The 26,342-nt window shown below is 48.6% G+C and overlaps 1 protein-coding gene across 2 annotated transcripts; it reads right to left on the bottom strand.

Annotated features, from left to right (window-relative positions):
- Positions 1–116: 116 nt before the first annotated feature.
- On the bottom strand, positions 117–26,296 carry PMEL (premelanosome protein). Of its 2 annotated transcripts, none has more exons than XM_083598693.1 (13): positions 26,226–26,296; positions 21,951–22,080; positions 12,170–12,304; positions 11,881–12,027; positions 10,978–11,118; positions 9,623–9,784; positions 8,120–8,542; positions 5,206–5,649; positions 4,354–4,515; positions 3,191–3,284; positions 2,233–2,435; positions 1,792–1,882; positions 117–464 (listed from the first exon to the last, which is right to left on the bottom strand). In XM_083598693.1, exons 2-13 carry the CDS (start codon positions 22,015–22,017, stop codon positions 305–307), a joined length of 2,229 nt encoding a protein of 742 aa, XP_083454819.1. In that variant the 5' UTR covers positions 22,018–22,080; positions 26,226–26,296; the 3' UTR covers positions 117–304. The 2 variants fall into 2 exon arrangements, with proteins under 2 accessions (XP_083454819.1, XP_083454818.1); XM_083598692.1 differs by lacking the exon at positions 26,226–26,296 and adding an exon at positions 23,471–23,631.
- Positions 26,297–26,342: the final 46 nt, after the last annotated feature.

Genomic DNA, 26,342 nt, shown 5'->3' with positions numbered 1-26,342 from the left:
CAGGTGCTGGAGGGGCAGATCAGAATGTGGAGAAGGTCTAGGAAAGCAAGCGATTTAGCACCTCTGCAGGGTCTTGTGTCTTCCCTCCCACCCAGGCAGGCACTGAGATGGCACCATCAAGGAGTCTGAGTGTTTACTTAGCGGGTAATTTTAAAAAAAGAACAAGAATGCTGGGCGGGGTCAGTTTAGGGTGGAAGAACTGCAGAGGAGGACACTATCTCCTTTCGCAGGGCTGGCTCCACGAGGCATCTGGTTCAGTAGTTAGCAAGGCTTCAGTTGGCTTCCTTGGCCTTCGTCTCCATCTTTAGATCACGTTGCCACTCAGCAGTGGGCTGCTTTCCCCACTGGCCCCCTGCCCAAAAGCCTGGCGTAGGAAGAGGCGTACAGTGGTACGGTCAGGTAACCAGCTGCTGGGAGAGGTGCTGGCTGATGTCGCAGCACGGAGGGGTGTGTATTTCATATGCCTGTAGTGGAAGAAAACGGTGACAGTAAAATATTTAGCGAGCCACAGTTTTCTAGCTTGGTTCGTTCAGTGTTTCGAACAGAAATAATAAGGCTTTTAAGGCTTCTTCGTTCAGCAAAGCAGGTGGATTTTGGCCATGTAGGCTTGATCTACATGCCATCCTTGTCTCTGCTCAGAAGACTTTGGGCAATGGAGAGCTCCATGCTACTGAGTTGGCCATTCGAAGTGGTTAGTTTGAGGTTGGGATAGATTGCCAAGGATGGAGATGGAAGACAAAGTACTGCGGGGAGCAATGACAGGTGAACTGTGGTAGAAATGGTTTGTGTGCAGAGGAAAGAAGAAAACTGACTTAGTTGAAGCCTTGGAGAGTAGACTGACTATCTGCCCACAAGCTTTGAATGCAATGAACGTTCACTTTGGGGAGCTTTCCCATTCCACTGGCATGCTTTGCTATTTGCTAGAGCAGAAAGGTTTACAAGTTTTACAACCACCAGGGCTACTCTGGCTGGCTTTGGTCAGCTCGCCTCACTTTTGTGCTATAGTTTCCCCAAATATGAGGTGGAAGAAGTTGTGTTAAAGAGGCATCATGCCTGGAAGAGCCCATGTGTTGCATGGAGGCTCTGGCACTTCCAGTTAGAGGAGCAGGAATGGGCCATGTTGGGCTCTAACTCCTATCAGCCTCCATCAAGCACGTCCAGTGGTCAAAGGTGACTGGAGTCATAGTCAAAAGCACAGGAAGCAGAGCTAGGGAAATCTTCTGCCTGATACTGGCCATCACTGTTGCCCAAGATTGGACTACGATTCCCATCATCCCTGCTAGCTAGGGATGATGGGAGTTGTAGCCCAAAAACAGCTGGAGACCCAAGTTTGGGAAATTCTGGCCTAGGTGGACTCGTGGGCTAGCTCAATATAAGTCAGTTGTAAATGTTCAAGAGACCAGCCACCTCCCTGTGTTAGGTCCCACCCAAATGCCGTAAGGCAGAGACAGCCAATATAGTGGCTTCAATATGTAGTTGGACTACAACTCCCATTGCCCCTGACCAGCTGAGAATGCTGGGTGGAGTGCAAGAACATCTGAAGGGCACCACCTTGGCTAACCCCCTGCAGGAAGGATTTGATTGCTGTTAGGGGGCTGCCGGATTTACAGGCCTCTGGATCCTTCCCAGCTAGAGAAGGATGTGGTTAATAGGGCAGGCCTTGGCAAAATGCCTCCGTTCTCGGCGGAGAGGCTTTAACCAGCCCTACAACATTCCACTAGCTTCTGGACCGACACACTTTCTTGTTCCTCAGCTGACTATAGGCTCCCATGCGGCTCAACAAAGGCTCACCTGTAGGTATAGGCAACAGCCCCTAAGGCAGCAGCGACCAGCACCACTCCAACAACTAGTGCAATTTGGGCTGAGCCTGAAGTTCTTGCTGCTGGAGAAGATAAGAGAAATTAATGTCTGCCCATTCAGCGAGAGAAAGAGAGGAGCGCACCATCTTTCCTTGGGGAACATGGATCAACCCTCAGGCTAGTCTCAGAAGGCATCTCTGCAGCTGCTCTGATAATGCATGCCATCAAAGAGCACGAAACACAGGGAGGCCACCCTCCTCCCCCTGGCCCATCCTTGCCTTTCCAGGATGCTGAGAGCAAGGATAGACGCACCATCGCTGATACTACAGGGAGAAACTGATGGGAGAGTTGTCTTCCTCTGCAAACCCCCCAAAGAAGTACTAAGCGTCAGGAGCAGAGAGAGCTCTTTGCCTCCCTGAGGTTTGGTCCTTACCCTGGATGCTGACTTGGGTGCTGGCCACAGCCAGGCTGTTGGCATCAGCCAGGGAGATGTTGACGCAGTAGATGCCAGACTGGTTGAAGGCCTGGCGCAGAACCAGCTGGCAGTCGGGGCTGGGCTGGGCCGGGATGCACACAGTCTCCTGGGCTGTCAAGCAATCTGGGTCTGAGATGGTTGTGCAGACTTGCTCAGGGAGGCTGCAAACAGGACAAGGCTATTTCGTTCAGGTGTTGGGAGCCAGTCCTCTCTCCCTCCCATGACCACAGCATTCTCTGGGTCAATGCTCTCCCTTTCTAGTATTGATGCAGCTTCACTGTGGCTACCCTCCCTCTCCCAGCTTCCCAAGGGACTGTCAAGTGTGTTCCAACAAGTCACACACACGAACAGCACACATGCATGCTGCTCAGAGCTCCTTTGGCCCTGTTCCTAACTTCCTTTCATTCTCCTCTAGTCCAGGGCTCCCTCCCAATGCCATTTCAGTTGCGCGTTCACAGTGATGCATGCATATGATGGTGTTGACATGCTCCTGCTTTAAACACTACAAAAACCTGGGGGTTAGACATGCTGCTTTGCTTCCAAGTGGTCCATGTCCCTGAACATCCTGCAGAGATGCTATAACACTTCATACCACAAATGCTCTGGCATTTTCCTTATGATTTTCCTGTGCCACAGCATGGTCCCTCCAGGTAGCACTTTACAACTTCACTGGGGAAGCATCACCAAACAACAAATAAAGTGAAATGGTCTGTGGGGCAGTCCGGTATAAATCCACCATTGATGCACTATTATTGCATCAGTGACATTTTGCAGAATAACTGCCCCCCCAAAAAAACACCTATCTTGAAACAGCCCAACTCTACTTCCCCAGTGCTTCAGCCCATCATTTTTCAGCGGGAAAATGGAAGACCTTGGAGCCAGACCAAAAGAGGCTACTCCTACTTATGCAACCTACCTTCCTTGGCACGTCACTGTGAGATCTACTGTGTTCTCAGCAACGGCTGACACCAGTGGCACCACCTCCACAATTTCAACACCTTCAATGCCCTCTGCAATAAAGGAGAACAAGGATGTGCCTCTTTCTTGTTCTCCCTCTCACCCTCCTTTCATTCCCTAGTTCTGACGGGTCCACCCCCAACTCTGCTTGCAGAGAATCAACACTAGAAGCAAGGGAAGTTTGGGAGATCTTTTGAAGGTGAGTTGAAAACTTGGGACGCCCAAAAGAAGAGGCACCAAACTCAGCTGCACAGGGGAGATGGATCTGCCTACCAGCAGAGTTGGGTACATTTTGAGATTTATTAGTTTTTAGAACCAGAATGGAAATTATTTACACCCAGCCTCACATCTTCGTTCTTGCATCTAGCCACAAAGATTGCCACTTGGATCAACCTCCATCCTCTTCTGGGGAGCCCAGTGCTCTGTCACACTCCTTTGGCAGCTGTGAGGCTGAAGGTTTTGGTACTTGCAAATTGGTCTTAATTTGGAAACTAGAAGCCTCTTCATTTAAATTAGGGGTGAGTAATCCCAAGTATTTTTGGAATCACAGCTCCCATCTGCAGGGTCAATGGCCGCAGATTATGAGAGCTGTAGTTCAACAATATCTGGAAGGGTACAGGTAAAGGGACCCCTGACCATTAGGTCCAGTCGTGGCTGACTCTGGGGTTGTGGTGCTCACCTTGCTTTATTGGCCGAGGGAGCTGGTGTACAGCTTCCTGGTCATGTGGCCAGCATGACTAAGCCGCTTCTGGCAAACCAGAGCAGTGCATGGAAACGCCATTTACCTTCCCGGCAGAGCAGTACCTGTTTATCTACTTGCACTTTGATGTGCTTTCAAACTGCTAGGTTGGCAGGAGCAGGGACCGAGCAACGGGAGCTCACCCCGTTGCAGGGATTTGAACTGCTGACCTTCTGATCGGCAAGTCCTAGGCTCTGTCATTCCTGTTTTAGGCTCCACTGAGCACCATCTCCTTCCCTTAATATTGCCCAACGTGAGCAACAGAGTTTAGTGGTCATCCTTGCGCACATCTCTCTCTCTCTCTCTCTCTCTCTCTCTCTCTCTCTCTCTCTCTCTCTCTCACACACACACACACACACACACACACTGTCCCTAGGACTCACGGACAATGTCCAGGTTAGTTTCGAAGGTCCCATAGCGGTAGAGGAGGCAGCCAGCAGGTGCCTGGCGTTTCACCAAGACCTGGACCACTTCAGTCGCCACCGTTCCAGCGTCTGGGACGACGGACACAGTCAGGTCGATGGTTGCTGCATCTTCAGCGGCATCTGTTGGGAGAACAAGGCCAAAGGAACAATAACGCCTCCTTTCCTTCCCCCACTTTCTTCCCCCACCCCACAAAGCCTCGTGCTGCATGTGTCTCAAAAGCAGAGATCACAGGAGGATAATAGCCGCAGGCAGTGGCTGAGCAAGCTGTGTTAACAGACACAAAGTGGTTCTTCCTCTCTATTGAGAGGATCTGAGAAGGCTGCAAGGACGTTTGTAGGTTTGCTGGGTAAGACGGACGAGGGGGTTCAAGGAGGACAATCTGCAAGGGAAGCTGGGCGCAGGATGAGCAACAGGAACACGAGAGCTGATCAGAATGGCAAGTGAGGCGTCCATGGGGAGAGGAGTGCCACCCTCTCGAATGCTCGGTCCGAAATCATAACTCTGCAAGGAGCTGGATCAGTTAGGGGAAGTTTTGCAGGTGCTCCAGTGTATCCACATCTTCAACAGAAAGGCTGGATTTGACCATCACGCAGCTTCATGCGAGTGACCTCAAACTGCTGCCGTTGCTGCCCGTCTCCCATCCCTGAGCCCCGACTGGGATTCCCTCTGCCTTCAGCAAGGTCAACATGGCAAGCTATCCTCCGTTTGAGGGAAAGGGTAAAGACAGCCATGGTGAATAAGCATAGCTGGGTGTTTTGGGGCCCCGTGCTGAATCTCAAGCAAGGCAAGGAATCTCCTGCTAGACCTACCTGCCGCTGATGGAGAGAGCGGGGTGTCAGCCACACTAGGGAGTGTTGTCGATGCCCCAGGAAGCTCGGCTGTAGATGCCGCTGGAGACAAAACCGTGGGTGCCAGAGTGCCCGGGTCACCTTCGGGCGCCGCTGCGGAGGGAGAATCGGGCGCCACAGTGCCTGGCAGAGATGCAGCCACTGCGGTGGACACAGATGCAGAAGCCGTGGTGGCTGGGAGGGATGCTGCCGCTGCCGTGGCGACAGTTGCAGGGTCTGCAATGCCCGTAGCATCTTCAGCTGGGGCGACGGAGGCATCGTTCACAGGCTCCACGGACGCTACGGCTAAATCTGCCCCTTCGGGCACAGCACTGACTTCTGTGACGGTGCCTGCAGTAGCTGCGGTAGCTGCAGTGGCCACAGAACTAGTCTCGGGTTGCTGCTGAGTCGTCCCAGAGGCTGGGGCTGCACATGAGAGAATGAGACGTAATACAGAAAATGTTCTAAGCATGCAATTTTGCAAGAGTGTAGACCAGGGGTCAGCAAGCTTTTTCAGCCGTGGGCCGGTCCACCGTCCCTCAGACCATGTGGTGGGCCAGACTATATTTTTTTGGGGGGGGGGAAATGAACAAATTCCTATGCCCCACAAATAAGATGCATTTTAAATAAAAGGACACATTCTATTCATGTAAAAACACGCTGATTCCCGGACCATCCGTGGGCTGGATTGAGAAGGCCCACGGGCCTTAGGTTGCCTACCCCTGGTGTAGACAAACTGCTTTCAGTAGCTGGTTCAAACAAAGACCACATGGGTCTGCAACAGGTTTAACAACACTTTTATGTGGCCATCTAAGTGAGGCCATGGGACAGCTCAGAAAATATGCCAGATCAAGGAATTGTAAACCTTGCTGCTCTCTTGTGCAAAGAACATCCCTTTAGCCTTGGTATACGCTGGCCATTGATGGACAGGCCAGCTGTTCTGAGCATCTGGGATGTGAGTAACACCCATCTATCAGGTTGAGGTCCAGGGCTGGTTTTGTCTGGGCGCTTTTGCACGCCTGGGGCAAAAGCAGAAGCAGTTTCTGGGGTTCAAGAGGTGGAATGAATACACTGGGTCTATCTCGAAGCACCCCGACTCCTGCTGTGGAATGGCATACTCTTCCTATATTGTGAACTATTTAGATCAGGCTTCCTCAACCTCGGCCCTCCAGATGTTTTGTGACTACAATTCCCATCATCCCTGACCACTGGTCCTGCTAGCTAGGGATCATGGGAGTTGTAGGCCAAAAACATCTGGAGGGCCGAGGTTGAGGAAGCCTGATTTAGATATTACCACCCTAGAATTAGTCAAAGTGAAAGGCAAGTGTGAAAGTCGTGGACTCAGCATGACAGTGATATAGGTGGAACACCTGCCTTGGCTCTCAAGACAGGAATACGCAATGTCCTGCTGAGGATTTGCCAGGCAGGACTGGGGAATCTGTGTCCTTCAGAGGTTGTTGGCATCCAAAGCTTCAGCATTCATCACCAATTGTCATGGGTGATGGGATACATAGTTTGACAGGATTTGGAGGGCCAGAGGTAGACCTCCCCTCCTTCAGGGCAAATCTAGGCATTGACTACTAAGCGTCACTGTCACCCAACGTGAACTGAGAATGAATCCCAGAAGATCATTACAGTGGTACCTCGGGTTACATACGCTTCAGGTTACAGACTCCGCTAACCCAGAAATAGTACCTCGGGTTAAGAACTTTGCTTCGGGATAAGAACAGAAATCGGACAGTGGCAGTGGTAGGCCCCATTAGCTAAAGTGGTGCTTCAGGTTAAGAACAGTTTCAGGTTAAGAACGGACCTCCAGAATTAAGTTCTTAACCCGAGGTACCACTGTAATGATGGACAGCTCGTCTCTTTCAGGGACAGCTCTCCATCATTACTGACCCTCTGGTAATCTTCAGAGGCCCCTACATTCCTCAGAACACGGGGTGAAAGCCTCTGTGTTACACGACCTCTGAATACCCTGCTGTGCCCCTCTAGTTCTTGTAGTCCTTCCCACCCACAAAAAAACTGCAGATCTTTGAAAGCAAAATAAATCGCACCAGGCACTCAAAACATACATATCCAGATTTGTTTTTGAGATGCACAGTTTGCGCTCAGTGCAGAGTCTGAGTTGGCTTATTTGTACGCAAGCGGAGCTCACCTGCGTCGCTTACTAGTCGGGTTACAAGACCATATGACACCGGTCCTAAAAGACCTACATTGGCTCCCAGTACGTTTCCGAGCACAATTCAAAGTGTTGGTGCTGACCTTTAAAGCCTTAAATGTCCTCGGCCCAGTATACCTGAAGGAGCGTCTCCACCCCCATCGTTCAGCCTGGACACTGAGGTCCAGCTCCGAGGGCCTTCTGGCAGTTCCCTCACTGCGAGAAGTGAGGTTACAGGGAACCAGGCAGAGGGTCTTCTCGGTAGTGCCACCTGCCCTGTGGAACGCTCTCCCTTCAGATGTTGAGGAAATAAACAACTATCTGACTTTTCGTCTGAAGACTGCCCTGTTTAGGGAAGTTTTTAATGTTTTATCGTGTTTTTAATATTCTGTTGGGAGCCGCCCAGGATGCTGGGGAGGCCCAGCCAGATGGGCGGAGTATAAGTAATAAATTATTATTGTTATACAGTGGTACCTCGGATTAAGTACTTAATTCGTTCCAGAGGTCCGTTCTTAACCTGAAACTGTTCTTAACCTGAAGCACCACTTTAGCTAATGGGGTCTCCTGCTGCTGCTGCGCCGCTGGAGCACGATTTCGGTTCTCATCCTGAAGCAAAGTTCTTAACCTGAGGTAATATTTCTGGGTTAGCGGAGTCTGTAACCTGAAGCGTATGTAACCTGAAGCGTATGTAACCCTAGGTACCGCTGTAGTTAGTAAAGGAGAAGCACCAGTACTTACCTGAGGTTGGGACACCCGCGGATCCTGACCCGGTTATGCTGCTGACGGTGGGCAAGGCCGCGGTGCCTTGGGCTGTCGTGCCACTCGGCACCGTGGTACCGCTCGGGTCTGCCGTGGGGGCAACGGACGGCTCCTCCGTGGTGCTGCTTCCGCAATCGGCCAAGGGGATGGCGGCCTGGAGGATGACGCGAGGGCTGAAGGTGCCGGCGGTAAGGTAGGTGTGGGTGACCATGGCGGCCCGGGATATCAGAGTCCCGCTCTGGTCGCCGAAATCCCAGGAGTAGGAGATGTCGGCGTCGCGCAGGTATTGGCTGGGGTCGTGGAGGCGCACTCCAAATGCGATGGCCCGGTTGCGCACAAAGCGCCCGTCGGTCCCGTCGACATCCAGCACTTGTGCGATGTCCACGTTGAACGGGATCTGGTCTGGGAAGCAGAGCAGAGAGTCAGCTATGGGCATGGAAGTAAGGCAAGAGAGGGCAGTGAATGGAGAACTAACACCGTCCGTCTGCCCCCCCCCCCCGAATCACAATTGGTCTGCTCCGTGCTTGCTTAACCAGCCTCTCCTGATGGTCCTCAGTGGCTCCTGAGCTATCAACCTGTCCTACAGCCAGTGTCTCCATCACAAGAGCAACTCAGCCCTCCTAGTTTTTGTGATGCACCCGTTAGCTACTGTTTTAGACGGGTTTGTAGGGAGGTAAGATTTGCCAATTATTTTTTTACTGATTTTCCGCAACTTTTAACAAATTGCCACCAAATTAATACAAATTTAATACCAATTTAAAAGCTGATTTCCCAGGCCCCACCCCCCGATATTTCTTCTTTTTCCTCCCTCTCATACTGCTCCAAGTATCTTACCCAGCTTTCATTTCAAAATTCACTACAGTGGTACCTCGGGTTAAGTACTTAATTCGTTCCAGAGGTCCGTTCTTAACCTGAAACTGTTCTTAACCTGAAGCATCACTTTAGCTAATGGGGCCTCCCGCTGCCGCTGCACCGCAGGAGCACGATTTCTGTTCTCATCCTGAAGCAAAGTTCTTAACCCAAGGTACTATTTCTGGGTTAGCGGAGTCTGTAACCTGAAGCGTATGTAACCTGAGGTACCACTGTAATCTGTTCTCCCCACACATAAACTGTACAAGTTCCAGTTTCTGCTATGATTCTTGTACCTTGTTATAGCCTATCCATTGTACCTTCTTACAACCTATCCACAAAATACCTATTCGAGTACAGCAAATCCTCTCTTATCTGTCTATAATAATCATTACTCCATTTTAAAACCATTTCCCTTCGATACCTCTGGGGCAACACTCTACCTGAAAAAAAACCACAGATCTATCTCCTTTTTTTTTTTACTGTTACCTCTCCTGCGGGGAGGTAAGATTTGTTGGAGTCCAGGGGTTGAGCTTGTGAACTGCATTAAGGGCCCCTTACTTTCCTGCTGCCTCCATGATTCAAACACTGCTTCCCCACCCACAGCAAAAGAGCCCGCTCACCCAGACCTACCAGTGATGCTGAACTCTGAAGAGGTGCTACCAATAGGGATGAATTTCTCACGTCCCCGGTAGTGATAGACTTCCACTTCCATGGTGTAGGAGCCCAGGGGAACATCGGCTGTCTCAACAGTCAGCAGGGACGAGGGGCCATCTACCACCTGCCAATACCGCCCTGCAACCAACAATACACAGGGTGGTGATATACTAGCAAAATGCAAAGTCACACACAAAAATATCACCGAGGGCAATCGCTCCATAATGAGTATAAACAAGAAAACAAATAAATTGTAGAATAAGTCTTTTCCTTTATGGTCACTCATGTAGTTGGCAGAAGCAGCATCGACTCTCGAGTCAACACTAAGGTAAAGGGACCCCTGACCATTAGGTCCAGTCGTGGCCGACTCTGGGGTTGCGGCGTTCATCTCGCTTTATTGGCCGAGGGAGCCGGCATACAGCTTCCAGGTCATGTGGCCAGCATGACTAAGCCGCTTCTGGCGAACCAGAGCAGCGCATGGAAACGCCGTTTACCTTCCCGCCGGAGCAGTACCTATTGATCTACTTGCACTTTGACGTGCTTTCAAACTGCTAGGTTGGCAGGAGCAGGGACCGAGCAATGGGAGCTCACCCCGTTGCGGGGATTCGAACCGCCAACCTTCTGATCGGCAAGTGCTAGGCTCTGTGGTTTAACCCACAGCGCCACCCGCGTCCCTTTGAGTCAACACTGTTCCGGTGCAATTAGTGTTTCTTCTCACCCAGGGGCTTAATCATTGAGTTGTACAGTGAAGTCTAAGCAGTATACAATCAGAAAAGTGGGGGAATCTGTCCATATACGCAATTCTCCCAAGGGAAGAACAGAAAGAGGCTCTCCAGCCTTCTGTTTGTTAGCCTTCCTATAGGCAGGGCGATTATAATGGGCAAAGGAGTGCAGGATGCGACGACCCCACAAGGGAGGTGGCTGCAATGAGGAAATATGTCCTGGTGCTGTTTGAAATGCAATGATGCTGAACCCTGCAGTATTTTAAGTTCTGATGACCCAGACAGTCACATATCAAAAGACTCTCCAACTTGCACTGAAAGAGGGGCTATAGCTCAGTAGGTCTCCTAGCAACTCTCAGCACCCTTAACAAACTACACTTCCCAGAATTCTTTGGGGGGGAAGCCGTTTAAAGTGGCATTGTCATGTTTTAAAGCTATAGCACAGATGGGGCCCAATGGACAGCGTGGACAATGGTGAGAGGTGATGGAAGTTGCAATTCCAGCAACATCTGCAGGGCACCATGTTGGCTATCCCTGCGCTAAGAGGTGGCCCCAGGACTTCCGTGTGCGAGGAAGCCGTCCTTTATCAGCCAGGAAGCAGGCGCTTACCCCACGCCTGCCAGACGTAGACGAACTTGCCACGCTTGCGGCGGTCGCTCTGGGAGAAGGGCTGCCCGTCAGGGAAGAAGCAGTCTGAGTTGTCAGTCTCCTGATTGGGGAAAACAGGTTCTCCTTGCGTCACACGGGTACCTGCAAGGCAAGGATAGGAAACGTAAGTGCCAAGACTTTGGGGCCCTGGGTGCAGGAGCACCCACAAAATTCCCCATCAAGGGGCTGGGCACCCACAAATTTTGGTGCCAGGGCCATGCACACTGCCTTGGCCCAGTATACCTGAAGGAGCGTCTCCACCCCCATCGCTCAGCCTGGACACTGAGGTCCAGCGCCGAGGGCCTTCTGGTGGTTCCCTCGCTATGGGAAGTGAGGTTGCAGGGAACCAGGCAGAGGGCCTTCTCAGTAGTGGCGCCCACCCTATGGAACGTCCTCCCATCAGATGTGAAGGAAATAAACAACTACAGTGGTACCTCAGATTACATACGCTTCAGGTTACAGATTCTGCTAACCCAGAAATAGTACCTCGGGTTAAGAACTTTGCTTCAAGATGAGAACAGAAATCGTGCTCTGGCGGTGCAGCAGCAGCAGTGGTGCTTCAGGTTAAGAACAGTTTCAGGTTAAGAACGGACCTCCGGAATGAATTAAGTACTTAACCCGAGGTACCACTGTATCTGACTTTTAGAAGAGATCTGAAGGCAGCCCTGTTTAGGGAAGTGTTTGATGTTTTAACATGTTTTTAATGTTCTGCTGGGAGCCGTCTAGAGTGGCTGGGGAGAGATATATATAATGGCACCCACAGGCCCGGGCACCCACAGTTGTGGGGCCAAGCCAGCACTCCTGACAGGAAAGATCAGAGGGAGGAAGAGAGGCATCGGTGCCTCTGCAGGGACTTCAGCTCACCATTTATGGTGCAGTTCTGGGTCCACACGATGCTTCCGTCTGGTAGAACCGTCTGGTTGCCAGGGAAGCGCAGGGCAATGCTGAACGTGGCTTTGGCACCTGTTATAGTTGGGGCATCGTTGCTGATGTCAAACGTCACATCGCCTCCTGGATGGGGGGAGGGAAAAGAAAGGGGTCAATGTCCCTCAGAACTCTTGGGGTTGAGGCCCAGAAGTCGTCTCAACCTGTAGGGTTTCTTTCTCATGGGTAACTGGGAGGCCTATGTCCTCGGTTCAGAGTTAGTCCTCACCTCTCCAGCAGTTCCTCTGCCTGGCGTCTCCCTGCCTCCACTGTGGGTAAAGTCTGGAGTTCCAAGTCTTGTAGGAAGAGTGTTTCTGGCTCCAGTTTTGTCCCCACCTGTTGCTCCTGTTCCTGACCCCAGCCCCTAAAAGAAAGAGAAGAGCAGGGGGGTCAAGCTGTTTTCTGGCGCGTGGTCTCCAACACGTCGCTTATGAAAAGGGGCGCTCTTGAGAAGCGTGCAAAGGGTTGGAGTTGCAAAATTTACATTCCGTAACAACTCAGTTAAAGCTTAAATGTTTGCAGAGGGATGCACACCAGCAGCAGTATGGTAATTGCCGACTACAGAATCATAGCATGGGTGAATAAAATGACAATGTCACAAAGCTTCAACGTATGCAGGATGAGAGCACTGATCAATCACAGCAGAGATTGCAATGGTTTTCATTGGGCTCTGCAGACGCCCTTTTTATTATACATTCATTTGTGCTCTTGATTGTGGCACTTAGGTGGTTTATACATGAGCCCACCTTCAATACTGTTTGCTAGTTACAGGTAGGTAGCCGTGTTGGTCTGCTGTAGTCGAAACAAAATAAAAAAATTCCTTCCAGTAGCACCTTAGGTAAAGGTAAAGGGACCCCTGACCATTGGGTCCAGTCATGGCCGACTCTGGGGTTGCGGTGCTCATCTCGCTCTATTGGCCAAGGGAGCCAGGGTACAGCTTCCGGGTCATGTGGCCAGCATGACTAAGCCGCTTCTGGCGAACCAGAGCAGCGCATGGAAACGCCATTTACCTTCCCACTGGAGTGGTACCTGTTTATCTACTTGCACTTTGACGTGATTTTGAACTGCTAGGTTGGCAGGAGCAGGGACCGAGCAACGGGAGCTCACCCCATTGCGGGGATTCGAACCGCCGACCTTCTGATCAGCAAGTCCTAGGCTCTGTGGTTTAACCCACAGCGCCACCCGCGTCCCTGGAGACCAACTAAGTTTGTTATGAGTATGAGCTTTTGTGTGCATGTGCACTTGTTGTTGGTATGAGCTTTCGTGTGCATGCACACAAAAGCTCATACCAATAACAAACTTAGTTGGTCTCTAAGGTGCTACTGGAAGGATTCTTTTTAAAAAATTGCTTCGAATACTGTTTGCGTCTGCAAAGGATTTGGGGGCAGATATACAACTTCATTTCCATTTAGTGCATGTCTTGTATTTTCCTGCTGAATGCCTGTAATAGTTCATACCACAAATGTTCCGAATTTAATGTTTGTCCTGCTTTTGTCGTGCTATGGTGCAAGAGTGCCCCCCCTCCGGATGGCAATTATGCAATAACATGGGGGGGGGGGAACCCCAGTACCCACTGCTTCAGGCAGCTGTCTGCTTAATGGCAGAGCCAGCCCCGATTACCAGCTGAAGATTATTAAAGTCCAGAGTACAACATTACCTAACAACACCCCCAATTCATTGTTCCAAGCCAGGATTTTAGAGCACGTGAAGAATTGCGGCCCAGTCAATCCCAGGTCTTTGACTGCACTGAGGGATGAGTGGGTCTGACTGGATTAATCGCTGAGACCCACAGCATTAAAGCTCACCAGTCTGTGCTCACCAGTCTGAAAATCTTCCGGCTTGGGGGTCTTCTCTTTCCAAGGATCCCAGTATAACAGAAAGGTAGAAAGTCCTCTAAAGGGCTGCTGGCAGCTGTCCTCCTCCTCTCCCAGCATCTTATGGCAGATGCTCAAGAGCATTATTATTATTAAAAATTGTATACCACCCTATACCCACAGGTCTCATGGCGGTTAACAGGATAAAATCACAAACACAAAATAACCAAAACAAAAACAATCCAATTAACCTTCCTCCCTCCAAACATTTTAAAGGGCATTGGATGTCAATATTTAAACATCCTTAAAATATCAAAGGACTCCCCTTCTTCTCTTTCCATGGTTCATTCTGCATATCATAAATCCCTGCATAGTTTACATAAATTAAACCATTCAGTATTCCATTATTACATCCATCAAAACCTATTTACACTGTTGAATTGGTCTTAATGCCGCCAACGTTTTCAAGTATACAGTTTCCCCTCCATATGTTCAGTACACATTATCCAGTCTTTTCTAAATGTATGTTCTTCTTGTTCTCTTATTCTTTGTTGTTGTTTCATGCAGCTTCATGAATATATATATATATATATATATATATATATATATATATATATATGTTGTTGTTGTTTAGTCGTTTAGTCGTGTCCGATTCTTTGTGACCCCATGGACCAGAGCAGTCCAGGCACTCCTGTCTTCCACTGCCTCCCGCAGTTTGGTCAAACCCATGCTGGTAGCTTCGAGAACACTGTCCAACCATCTCGTCCTCTGTCGTCCCCTTCTCCTTGTGCCCTCCATCTTTCCCAGCATCAGGGTTTTTTCCAGGGAGTCTTCTCTTCTCATGAGATGGCCAAAGTATTGGAGCCTCAGCTTCAGGACCTGTCCTTCCAATGAGCACTCAGGGCTGATTTCCTTAAGAATGGATGCGTTTGATCTTCTTGCAGTCCATGGGACTCTCAAGAGTCTCCTCCAGCACCGTAATTCAAAAGCATCAATTCTTCGGCGATCAGCCTTCTTTATGGTCCAGCTCTCACTTCCATAGCTTTAACTATACGGACCTTTGTTGGCAAGGTGATGTCTCTGCTTTTCTAGCATTCTCTTATTATAGTATGTCATTCTAGTATAAGTGAAGTCCGCAAACTGTGCAGATTCCATCAGCATTACATGCACACTCACAAAACGCCTTTCCGCATGGGCACTGCAAGTTGCAATGGAATTGCTAGCAGGTGCAAAAGGCAATTGCATTTCCCTCAAGGTAAAATGTTAAAGACTGAGCAGTTCCTCTACTATGGAAGCTTGGCTGGGGGTGGGGTGGGGGACAGGAAGAGAAGTTTGCATTCTTCACAACCACTAATGGCTGCATGTTCTTTCCGCCGTAGAGCAATCATCTGGAAAAGTCCTCGGACACCCTCTTTGCAAATGTCGGCCACTCTTCTCCTGCCCACCCAGGGGATCCTCATCAGATACACGGATGCTCCCTAACCTCTCATTACTTCTCGGTCGTCTTTCAGTGACTTAAAATCTAAGTCTTAAATGGTGAGCTTCCTTGCCACTTCCATAATCTACACAGCACATGGCAATTCCACAGAATTCTAAAAATTGGGTGATCATACTGGATACCCCTTACTCTTTCAGTGCACTTAATTTATGTGCGCATCTGGGATTCGCTGTACGGCATTCGCAATACAGCAATTACACCTTTCCCTGCTGACTGTCCATTGGTGCAGTATGGAGACAGTGTTTGTCCAGCCGACCACCCAACCAAGCCCTGCTCTGGGGTGTTCCATTCCATAACTGAGAATGATTCCCTCCCCTCTAGAGGCAATTTTTATTAATTATTTTTTCCTCAAGCCTGTGGGTACTTCTCTCTTGTGGATAGATGCTGCCATTTTGGTGCCGTGAGAACTGGCACTCCCCACTGAACGTGGGAATTAGAAGGAATATTGGCGACAAAATAATACTACAGCTTCACAGAAAAAGGTGCTGGCTAAATGATACACAGGTGATCCTTAAGGCCAAATAAAAGAGTGTGTCAGGCAAATGTTGGAAATGTAAACATACTGAAGGGTCTTTTTTCCCCATTTGAGATGGACATTTGCAAAAGCTAAGGGGGTTGCGAAATGATACGTAACGAAATGAAGAAAATGATAAAATTGGCTCCCCCCCCCCCAAAAAAAAACAACAACCCTGAAGCTTTCCTTTTAGGGATAATAGGAACGGATGTCCAAAAGAAGACAATTAAATTACAGTGGTGCCTCAGGTTAAGTACTTAATTCGTTCCGGAGGTCCGTACTTAACCTGAAACTGTTCTTAACCTGAATCACCACTTTAGCTAATGGGGCCTCCTGCTGCTGTCGTGCCGCCAGAGCACGATTTCTGTTCTCATCCTGAAGCAAAGTTCTTAACCTGAGGTACTATTTCTGGGTTAGTGGAGTCTGTAACCTGAAGCGTATGTAACCCGAGGTACCACTGTATTTATGTGCGCAACAACAACAACAGCCAGAATCCTATTTACACAGAAATGGAAGGAAGGAAGAAGTTCCAACCAAGGAGGAATGGATCTTAAAGCTAAAGGACTACACGGAAACGGTAAAATCAACAGCGAGATCAAAGCGATTAACTTTTTACGGAAGAGTGGAGACCCGTTTTGGACTATCTGAGGAAGTATTACAGTCCAAGGAAGTCGTGACTGAGCAGGATTCGAACTCTAAGCAGTGAAAGAGAAACAACAGCAACTGCAATCGAGGAAATAAGTACGAGATCTAAATATGTTACACGATGAAAAGGGTGGGAACCAAAACATCATGGAGGGTAAAGGGTGGGAAGTCTAAACTGTTCAGGGAAATTTGTATTAAAGTTGAAGTTGATTTGTTAAAATTCAGTTAAATATTTAAAAAGGTAAGCGTGGCACTTCTCAGTCCGGCCGCTCTGTGATATATTCAAATCTCTCAGCTGCTAATGCATCTGGACAACACAGCTTGCCACCCCTTCCCAAATCTAAATGGACATTCATCTTGACAGTGGTAACTCAGGTTAAGTACTTAATTCGTTCCAGAGGTCCATTCTTAACCTGAAACTGTTCTTAACCTGAAGCACCACTTTAGCTAATGGGGCCTCCCGCTGCTGGAGCACGATTTCCGTTCTCATCCTGAAGCAAAGTTCTTAACCTGAAGCACTATTTCTGGGTTAGCAGAGTCTGTGACTGAAGTGTCTGTAACCTGAAGTGTATGTAACCTGAGGTACCACTGTACTTTCCGCCAGGCCCCGGGAGCAAACGACAACCTCCCCACATTATGCAAGCAAACCACTCTTTGCCAGCTTTCTTTTATGTGTGAGCTTCCGGCTGGAGGTTGCCGATCCAGACTCTCGTAGCCTGTGCCTTGTCGACCCATCGTTCAGCTACAGAGCCCTGCCCTCAGCTGAGAGTCACATGAAAGAGCTTGGGCACAGCTTGCCAGGCCCCATGTGATGGGAGCCCCACGGCACTGTGAGGGCTGAGCCATCACATGCTGCCTGCACCGCGGCAGAGGAGTAAAGTCCTGGGCTCCTTGCCATTAAAAGAAATGGAGGGGGAGAGAGTTCTGCAAAGGGCGGCGAGCTGGAAGGAGAATTCACTCCTTGAAACACAACTGGATGCAGATGCGATCAGAGAGGAGGGTGCATCTGGCATCTCATGCACATGACTTCCCTGAGGATCATGGGAACTGTAGTTTACCTCTCGGAGAGCTACAATTCCCAGCGCCGTTAACATATGATGGTTCCCAGGTTCTTAGGTTAGAAAATAGTGGTCAGATTCCGGATGGTCTTGGGTTTTAAGTTACACAGCCTGCTCTCTTCCCTTGTTGAAACTTTCGTTTCCAGTCTTCAGATGGAGAGAAGGAATTGGGGAGAAAAACTTGCTGCCAAAAAAGGTAAAGGGACCCCTGATCATTAGGTCCAAGTCTGGGGTTGCGGCGCTCATCTCGCTTTATTGACCAAGGGAGCCGGCATACAGCTTCCGGGTCAGCATGACTAAGTCGCTTCTGGCGAACCAGAGCAGCACACGGAAACGCTGTTTACCTTCCCGCCGGAGCGGTACCTATTTATCTACTTGCACTTTGACGTGCTTTCGAACTGCTAGGTTGGCAGGAACAGGGACCGAGTAATGGGAGCTCACCCCGTCGCGGGGATTCGAACTGCCGACCTTCTGATCGGCAAGTCCTAGGCTCTGTGGTTTAACCCACAGCACCACCCGCATCCCTTGCTGCCAAAAAAACCCTCATTCAATTAAGCCTAGAAATATTTCAAGCTGTCCAATGAGTAGATCAGCCTCCCGGGCCATCTAGGCTCCATGCTAACTACACTGGTTGGCAGCTGCTTCCCCGAGCTTCATGCAAGAGTCTTCCCCGGTCCTACCTGAAGATGTTGGGGCATGAACCTAGGAGCTTTTGCATGGGATGAACTCTCTCTCCTCCTCGTTGGAGCCGCATCCAGTGAATGCCAGGCCTCCCTGATTCTGGACTTAGCCTTATGATCTAAGGACCCTCGTACCTATGGGACCGCCTCTCCCGGTATGCCCCATGGAGGACCTTAAGGTCCATAAATAGCAACACCCTAGAGGTCCCAGACCCTAAGGAAGTTAGATTAGCCTCAACCAGAGCCAGGGCCTTCTCAACACTGGCTCCGGCCTGGTGGAACGCTCTCTCTCACGAGACCAGGGGGCTGCAGGATCTGATTTCTTTCCACAGGGCCTGTAAGACAGAGTTGTTCCGCCTGGCCTTTGGCTTGGAAACAACTTGATCCCCTCCCCGTCCTTCCTTTTCCCTTTCTCCTTCTGTGTTGGAACTCCTATTTGGGGACTTCCCTGGCTTTTTTCTGGCCCACGTAGGACCAGTCTGAATAGTTGGCCTTGGTGAAGACTTGACGTTTTCATCCCCAAAAAGTTTTTGATTTGAGTTTCTGTTGAAATGAGGCTGCATTTTAATGGTGTATTTTAATCTTGTTTTTAAGTTGTATCTTAATCAATTGTTTTATATCTGGTGTTATGGGCTTGGCTGGGGAGGGCAGAGTATAAATATAATAATAATCATCATCATCATCATCATCATCATCATCATCATCATCATCATCCATCTATTCCTTCACCCAGTTGTCAGTGGTTAGGGCAGCCCCTGACATTTTACAATGCTGTATTATTTCCAACTCTGCCAGTGTGTAACAATAAAGACATCTCTCCTTCATAGCTGGAGGCTGGGGCATTTCCAACTACTTTTCTTCTGAGACTTCCCACAAAGCATTCTGGAGCAAACTATCTATCCCCTACAACATCAGCTCTCACTTTAGAAAGCGATACTGGAGATAAAGCCTGGGCAGACCAAAATGGTATTAGGGACCACTGTGGGGAGAGGGAGACTTAATCCACAGGATTGTGTCTGTTCGTACTCTCTGTTTCCTCTAGTTTGCTATAAGCAAAAAAACCAGCAAGGACAGGTGCAACAGCCTAGGATTAGCATGACATAAGCGGCTGCACTGGTGCACAATCTGGATTCTGTGGCTCAACTGCGCATCATGCGCACAGCCTGTGCATAACTGATCTGATGTGGATGGCACGGTCGCACTAAACTGACCAGAGATTGTGATTTTGCACCGGCGCAACGCACTGTGTTGCAAAAATGTATGTGTGTGCGCGAGAGAGGGAGAGAGAACAACCTTTGAGATCTTTAATTTGGCCGAAGAATGTATGGCCATGCCCAGTGGCTGGGAGTTTCAAGCCAGCCGAATTTCACCTACAAAGTCTTCTCCCTCCTTAATGCAATTAGATCAGCTCCTAATGCGATCTGACTTCCAGCGCAGAGAGTCTCCATCGTTAAGTCTTCTCTGCATATTGAGCGCAAATACACATTCCACATCCCAGACAGCCAGCAGCACCACAAGAGGATTAGAGGGGCGCGGGGTGGGTCTGGACCTCCCCGGCACAAATCCAGATCACCACGAGGTTTGGCTTTGCGGCTGTGTGTGTGTGCATATTCCTGCCTCTGCCATAACCCATTAAGTCAATGAATACAATTAATGCCATTTCATAAGGCAGAGTGGTATCACCATTTTTTCTCTCCACACACTGGGATGGGTGGGGGCCAAAACAGCCCCCCAGAGAAGGGCTAATCCTCACGTGCCACCCGATTATGCCAGAAATGAGCCAACATTAAAAATTAGAGCCACACAAATTCAAAAGGCTTTTCTTTTTCAGGTCTGCATTCTTTTCTCCCATGGTTACCCTGAAAATTAATTCTGTATTCCAGGTTAGAGGGGCCTGCTAGAGCCCAGATTTGGATCACACATGCTCTGTAAATCTATCTATCTGTCTGTCTGTCTGTCTGTCTGTCTGTCCGTCTGTCTATATTAGTCATGTATGGAAGTGAGAGCTGGACCATAAAGAAGGCTGATCGCTGAAGAATTGATGCTTTTGAATTATGGTGCTGGAGGAGACTCTTGAGAGTCCCATGGACTGCAAGAAGATCAAACCTCTCCATTCTTAAGGAAATCAGCCCTGGAAGGACAGATCGTGAAGCTGAGGCTCCAATACTTTGGCCACCTCATGAGAAGAGAAGACTCCCTGGAAAAGACCCTGATGTTGGGAAAGATGGAGGGCACAAGGAGAAGGGGACGACAGAGGACAAGATGGTTGGACAGTGTTCTTGAAGCTACCAGCATGAGTTTGGCCAAACTGCGGGAGGCAGTGGAAGACAGGAGTGCCTGGCGTGCTCTGGTCCATGGGGTCACGAAGAGTCCGGCACGACTAAACAACAACAACATATATATATATATTCATGCAGCTGCTACCTGCATGGAAGTTGTTGCATATAGTTTGGCTTGTAGCTCCAGAAAGTTGTCTTGATCTTGGAGGTAAAATTACAGTAGTTGTTCCTAGGCAGACCCATGGCACACATTTATAGCACATCCAATACACATGACTTCTCCGCCCCAAGGGATCCTGGGAACTGTAGTTCCACCCGCACAGAGCTACAATTCCCAGCACCTTTAGCACATGACTGTTCTCAGGGTTCTTTGCAGGGACGCCATGTGCTTTAAAGGGGTGTTGAATACGCTTTAAATGTGGGGTGCCCAGAATAAATAAATGGTTTATTTCAAAGGGCGAGAGGTTCAGTCGCTCAGCTAAACACCTGACTTTTCAATAAACATTTGTAAGCTTTGAAATTGTTTATGCCAAAGGACCCGCAGCTCTGACTCAGTGGAAAGCGGCTTTCAAACAGGCTTCTCTCAGAGACTTCCCAATCTGAGAATTCCAATTAAAAAACGTGCAAAAGACTTTTAGGCTTCCGTTGCTTCTGAGAACCTTGCACAGAAGTAAAATAATGGAGACACACACAAATGCATTGGCATTTATGGCATTACAAAGCAGATCTGAGTCTCTCTTGCACTGTTTGTGTCCCATTTGAATGCTGTAAGAAGGAATTTGGCATGTAGGCTTTTATTTTGTGTTCGGAGCCGATTTAAAACCAAGCTTACTTAAGCCTCACAAATGCCCTTTGCTGGGGATCTTTTGCCTAATTTTTCTCCCAGTCTTATTGCAGTGCAGTGGGAATCAAAATACGTGCTTGCACAAAAAATCAATGCAGATGCAAAAGAACAATGATTTGAGGAGCAGGGAAAAGTAGTTGCGATGTGACAGCAAATTGAACACAAAGCAAAACGAGTAAGGTATCGAGAGGTGTATAATTCGCGTGCTGCAACATACAACTGAGTTTCACGCTCCTTTGATCCTTATGCTGTATAGTTTCCTTTGCATATTCTCTCCTATGCTGCTTACGTGTGTTATGATATTATAAACGTTAATCACTCGGCAGGCAGGTTGGGCTACAAAGACGAAGCCATCAATTAACAGCTTAGAGCCAAGTGGCTGCTTTGCTTCTTGTGCTCCTACAGGGTGAAAATAAGAAATGTAGCCTCTGTAGCCTTGTAATAACAGTGTGGGACCAGGCACTGTCCCCCACGCAGATGTGCTCATGGGACACATACCTGGGCTAGAGTTAGGACTCTTCAGTTTCCGGGTCCAATATTTAACCAGACGGATTCTGCAAAACCAATTCCAGCACTCAAGAACCCCTCCATGTGATAGAGGTCAGTCTAACTGATGAAACAGCCAGTAAAATAAATGGTTATCATTTGCCGTATAAGGAAAAACTGGACTGTACTTACTGTGTTGAGCCGTAGCTATGGCTAGAAGGGCCCCAATCACAACCCACAGGTACCAGGTCCGTGGCATCTTAGCTCTTCGAGTTCTTTGTAGCCTCCTGAGCTTCTAGACGCGAAGGAGTGGAGTAGAGAGCTGGGGGCATATAAGAAAGGGAGCTCATTTGCATACACCCTCCCCTCCTCTGGGCGCGAAGGGCATCACTTTCTCTCCTCGCCTGCCCCCCTCCCCTTTCTAATAGCGGGGAGCCATGGGATGTGTGTGACCTAAGTCACAAGTTTGCAGGGTGAACACAATGGGCCCCCCTTATGAGATTCCTTTGCTGGAAGTTCAGGGGAGGGGGTGGGCAAGGCTGAAACATTAGGGCTCCTTCAGGAGGGGGCGAGGGATGGAAGTATAATGAGAGAGAGAAGACAAGAGAGAGTGAAATTGCCAGTTATGCAACTTCATTAAAGGGTACCGGGGGTGAGATTACAGGGCGCCTTCAGCTGCCTGGTGAACCCATTCGCCTCTGGCTCCTTTTGCACCCAGCTCAAGAATAAGTGCAATGTTTGGTGGGCTCAGAAGGCCCAGAGCATGGGCAGGCAAACTAAGGCACGGGGGCCGGATCCGACCCAATCGCCCTCTCAATCCTGCCAGCGGACTGTCCGGGAATCAGTGTGCTTTTACATGAGTAGAATGTGTCCTTTTATTTAAAATGCATCTCTGGGTTATTTGTGGGGCATAGGAATTCGTTCATTCCCCCCCCCCAATATAGTCCACCACCCCCACATGGTCTGAGGGACGGTGGACTGGCCCACGGCTGAAAAAGTTTGCTGACCCCTGTTCTAGACCAAGGGTAGGCAAACTAAGACCCGGGGGCCAGATCCAGCCCAATCGCCTTCTAAATCCAGCCCGCGGACGGTCCAGGAATCGGTGTGCTTTTACATGAGTAGAATGTGTCCTTTTATTTAAAATGCATCTCTGGGTTATTTGTGAGGCATAGGAATTTGTTCATCCCCCCCCCCAAAAAAATATAGTCCGGCCCCCCACAAGGTCTGAGGGACAGTGGACTGGCCCCCTGCTGAAAAAGTTTGCTGACCACTGGCCCAGAGAAAGAAAAGCATACAAGTGATAACAAGCCATAGTAACAGGATAGCAAAGTGAACTGGACAGAAGCTTGGCTCCATTTCCTGCTGAGAACAGAAAGCTTGCAAGGGTGTTCGAACCAGTTGCACATTCTCTGTCTAACCTACCTCACAGGGTTTTTGTGAAAACAAATGGGACAACTGCCCCCAATTAATTGACAGTGCTTAGAATTCTTTGGTGGAAGGGCAGGGTACCAATTTACTATGCAATTCTGTCATGGGAAAGACTTGGTATCTGAATTTGCTTGCTTTTCTCATCCCTCACTATTCTCTTTTCCTTTTGTATAGTTTCTATTAGATTGTGAGCCTGTGGGACTGGACTGTCCTAAATGCTAATCTGCACAGCACATTTTTTGTGCTGTGTAAGTGATAAAATAACAATAAGCAAACAAACTCACCCATTTCACAGCGGCTGCATATTTCCCTTTAATTTGTGGAATGCAATCTGCTCCTACTGACATTTTTTTAATTGATAAGAATTTCTCTTAGATTTGAGAATGTTCCTGCTGCCAGGGGTCCTCATGACATAGCTGTGTACCATTCTAACTTCTTTAATTTGATCCTGCACCATTGAAATAAATAAATAGCATGTTTAATTTCTCTCTCTCTCCCATGTTTCATGTGAAACTTCTGAACTGCAACTTACTGAGAAGTATACTTCTGTTCATATGGATCTGAATAGCGGCAATGGTTTCCTGTGTTAATTTACTGAGCAAAGCTAAAATGTTTTTTATTGCCAATTAAAAGGTAAAGGTACCCCTGCCCGTACGGGCCAGTCGTGTCCGACTCTAGGGTTGTGCGCCCATCTCACTTAAGAGGCCGGGATCCAGCGCTGTCTGAAGACACTTCCGGGTCACGTGGCCAGCGTGACAAGCTGCATCTGGCAAACCAGCGCAGCACACGGAAACGCCGTTTACCTTCCCGCTAGTAAGCGGTCCCTATTTATCTACTTGCACCCGGGGGTGCTTTCGAACTGCTAGGTTGGCAGGCGCTGGGACCGAGCAACGGGAGCGCACCCCGCCGCGGGGATTCGAACCGCCGACCTGACGATCGGCAAGTCCTACGCGCTGAGGTATTACCCACAGTGCCTGCATTGCAAAAGGTCGCTGTGCTTATTCTGCACATGCATATTGTGTACTGCTTGTGGTTCATTGCCCATCAACTTGAACTTTTATGCTTTTTCTCCTTTTACACTAACATATACTCCCACTCAACTGTAGTCTGCAGTTCATGCATCCAAGAAACAATCAGATTAATAAATACTATAAAATCAATACTTAATAAAGGTATTAATTTTAAAGGTGCCACAACAGTCTTTCGATACAGACACAAAGACTATCACACATCTTCACCTGATAAAGGGGGTTGCAGGCTTGGTTTATGAAAGCGTATCCCATTATAGCCTAATCCAACGCGTTTGCTGGATAAATAGATAGGCGTAAGAATGCAGTGTCATTCTTTAAGGTGCCAAATAGCTCTATTATCGTTTTTTGCAAGACTCTTTCACGAGACTCTTATAGTTAGTGCTGTTTTTCTAGAAAAAGAGGTGCTGAACTCACCATGAATGCGTCCCTTGTTGACAGTGTACAGTGCCACCTCGGTTTACGAACAGTCCTGTTTACAAACTACTGTGGTACCTCGGGATGCAAACGGGATCTGTTCCAAAGCCCCGTTTGCATCCTGAATGGAACGTAAGACGCGACGGCGCGTCTCGCTGCTTCCGCGCATGCGCATGACATCATTTTGAGCGTCTGCACATGCGCGAGTGGCGCAACCCGGAAGTAACACGCTCCGTTACTTCCGGGTTGCCGCGGAGCGCAACCCGAAAGTGCTCAACCTGAAGCGCATTCAACCTGAAGTATGACTGTATTTGGTTTGCAAACTCCGCAAAACTGGAAGTAGTGTTCTGGTTTGTGAACTTTACCTCGGTCTACGAATGGAAGCCGAACGGTGGAAGGGCACCGGAGGTGGGAGGCCTCCTTAGGGAAAGCGCGCCTCGGTTTAAGAACGGATTTGGTTTAAGAACGGACTTCCGGAACGGATTAAGTTCGGAAACCGAGGTACCACTGTAATGGCAATGGCACCGACCTGAGAGGTGCCGGAAATGAGTTCTGGAGAGTTCCGGCTGGGAAAAAAGCCCCGCATATAGTTTTAGAGTGCACAGTTAAAGTATGGAATTCAATCCCAACCGAAGGCTGTGATGGCACCAGCCTGGATAGCTTCAAAAGGTGATGAGAACACTTCATGGAGAATAAGACTATAAATTGCTACTTGGCATGATGGCTGTACGCTGCCTCTTGTATGTGGGAGTCTGCAATACTTCTGAATATAATAATAATAATAATAATAATAATAATAATAATAATATCAGTTGCTGGAGACCACGGCTCTCCTGTCCTGCTTGCAGTTTTCCCACAGGCATCTAATGTATCCACTGTCAGAACAAGATATTGGACTAGACAGCCACTGGCCTGATCCAGGAGGCTATCCTTATTTTGGGGGGGGGGTTATGACAACAACGCTGGGATTTCACTATGGAAATAGCTCCCCCTCCTTATAGTCAAGTGGAAGATTAAACGCACTCTGCAGCGCCTGTTTACTCAGAAATCCCTTTGTGAAGGTTCCAAAGCGTTCAAAGGATTCTTCCTGCCCCCTCCCCTTTCGAAATGGTTTCAAAATCCAAAGGGATTGTCTAGCAGATTCGGAATGAAATGTCTCAGCAAGTGCTCAGGAAAAAAATCTGTCAAAATCTTTCTACAATTTCTGCTTTTAGTTAAGTATTTGTTATTTACTGCCTACACCCCTTAGCGGCCATGGGCAGTGCTGCCATAAGAGGAAGCCGAAATGCTTAACTTTTAATCTTTTAATAATTTAATAACAAATACTTTTAATATTTTAATGTCGTATTTTAATCTTGCTTTTAAGTTGCATTCATTCAACTTGTTTTTATTATTGCTTGTTAGCCGCCCTGAGCCCGGCCTTGGCTGGGGAGGGCGGGGTATAAATAAATATTATTATTATTATTATTATTATTATTATTATTATTATTATTATTATTAACGGCGGGAAAAGAAACAAAAAACAGGCTTTAAGCTGCATCTCTGTGTTGACAGCCACACAGACGTTAGCAAGATCCCCCCCCAGAACCCACACCTTTTACGATACTGCGCCTTTCCGCCTCTTTCTCCAAACTACTACTAGCCCTTTTAGGAAAAACTCCCGCCAACCCAGACACCCGCGTGCTCCGCCGAGGGCGCCAGAGCCAATCGG

The sequence above is a fragment of the Podarcis filfolensis genome (assembly GCF_964270895.1).
Source record: "Podarcis filfolensis genome assembly, chromosome: 2".
In the NCBI taxonomy this organism is placed as follows: domain Eukaryota; kingdom Metazoa; phylum Chordata; class Lepidosauria; order Squamata; family Lacertidae; genus Podarcis; species Podarcis filfolensis.
Note: the sequence above shows the minus strand (reverse complement) of the source record. Positions and strands in the feature narration are given on the sequence as shown.

Excerpts from the sequence above, each read along its gene's own strand:
- PMEL (XM_083598693.1), bottom strand. The coding sequence starts at position 22,017 with ATGCCACGGACCTGGTACCTGTGGGTTGTGATTGGGGCCCTTCTAGCC. Across the intron at positions 11,119-11,880 it reads CCAGAACTGCACCATAAATG|GTACCCGTGTGACGCAAGGA; the intron begins GTGAGCTGAAGT and ends CTTGCCTTGCAG. Across the intron at positions 5,650-8,119 it reads CGCGGGTGTCCCAACCTCAG|CCCCAGCCTCTGGGACGACT; the intron begins GTAAGTACTGGT and ends TCTCATGTGCAG.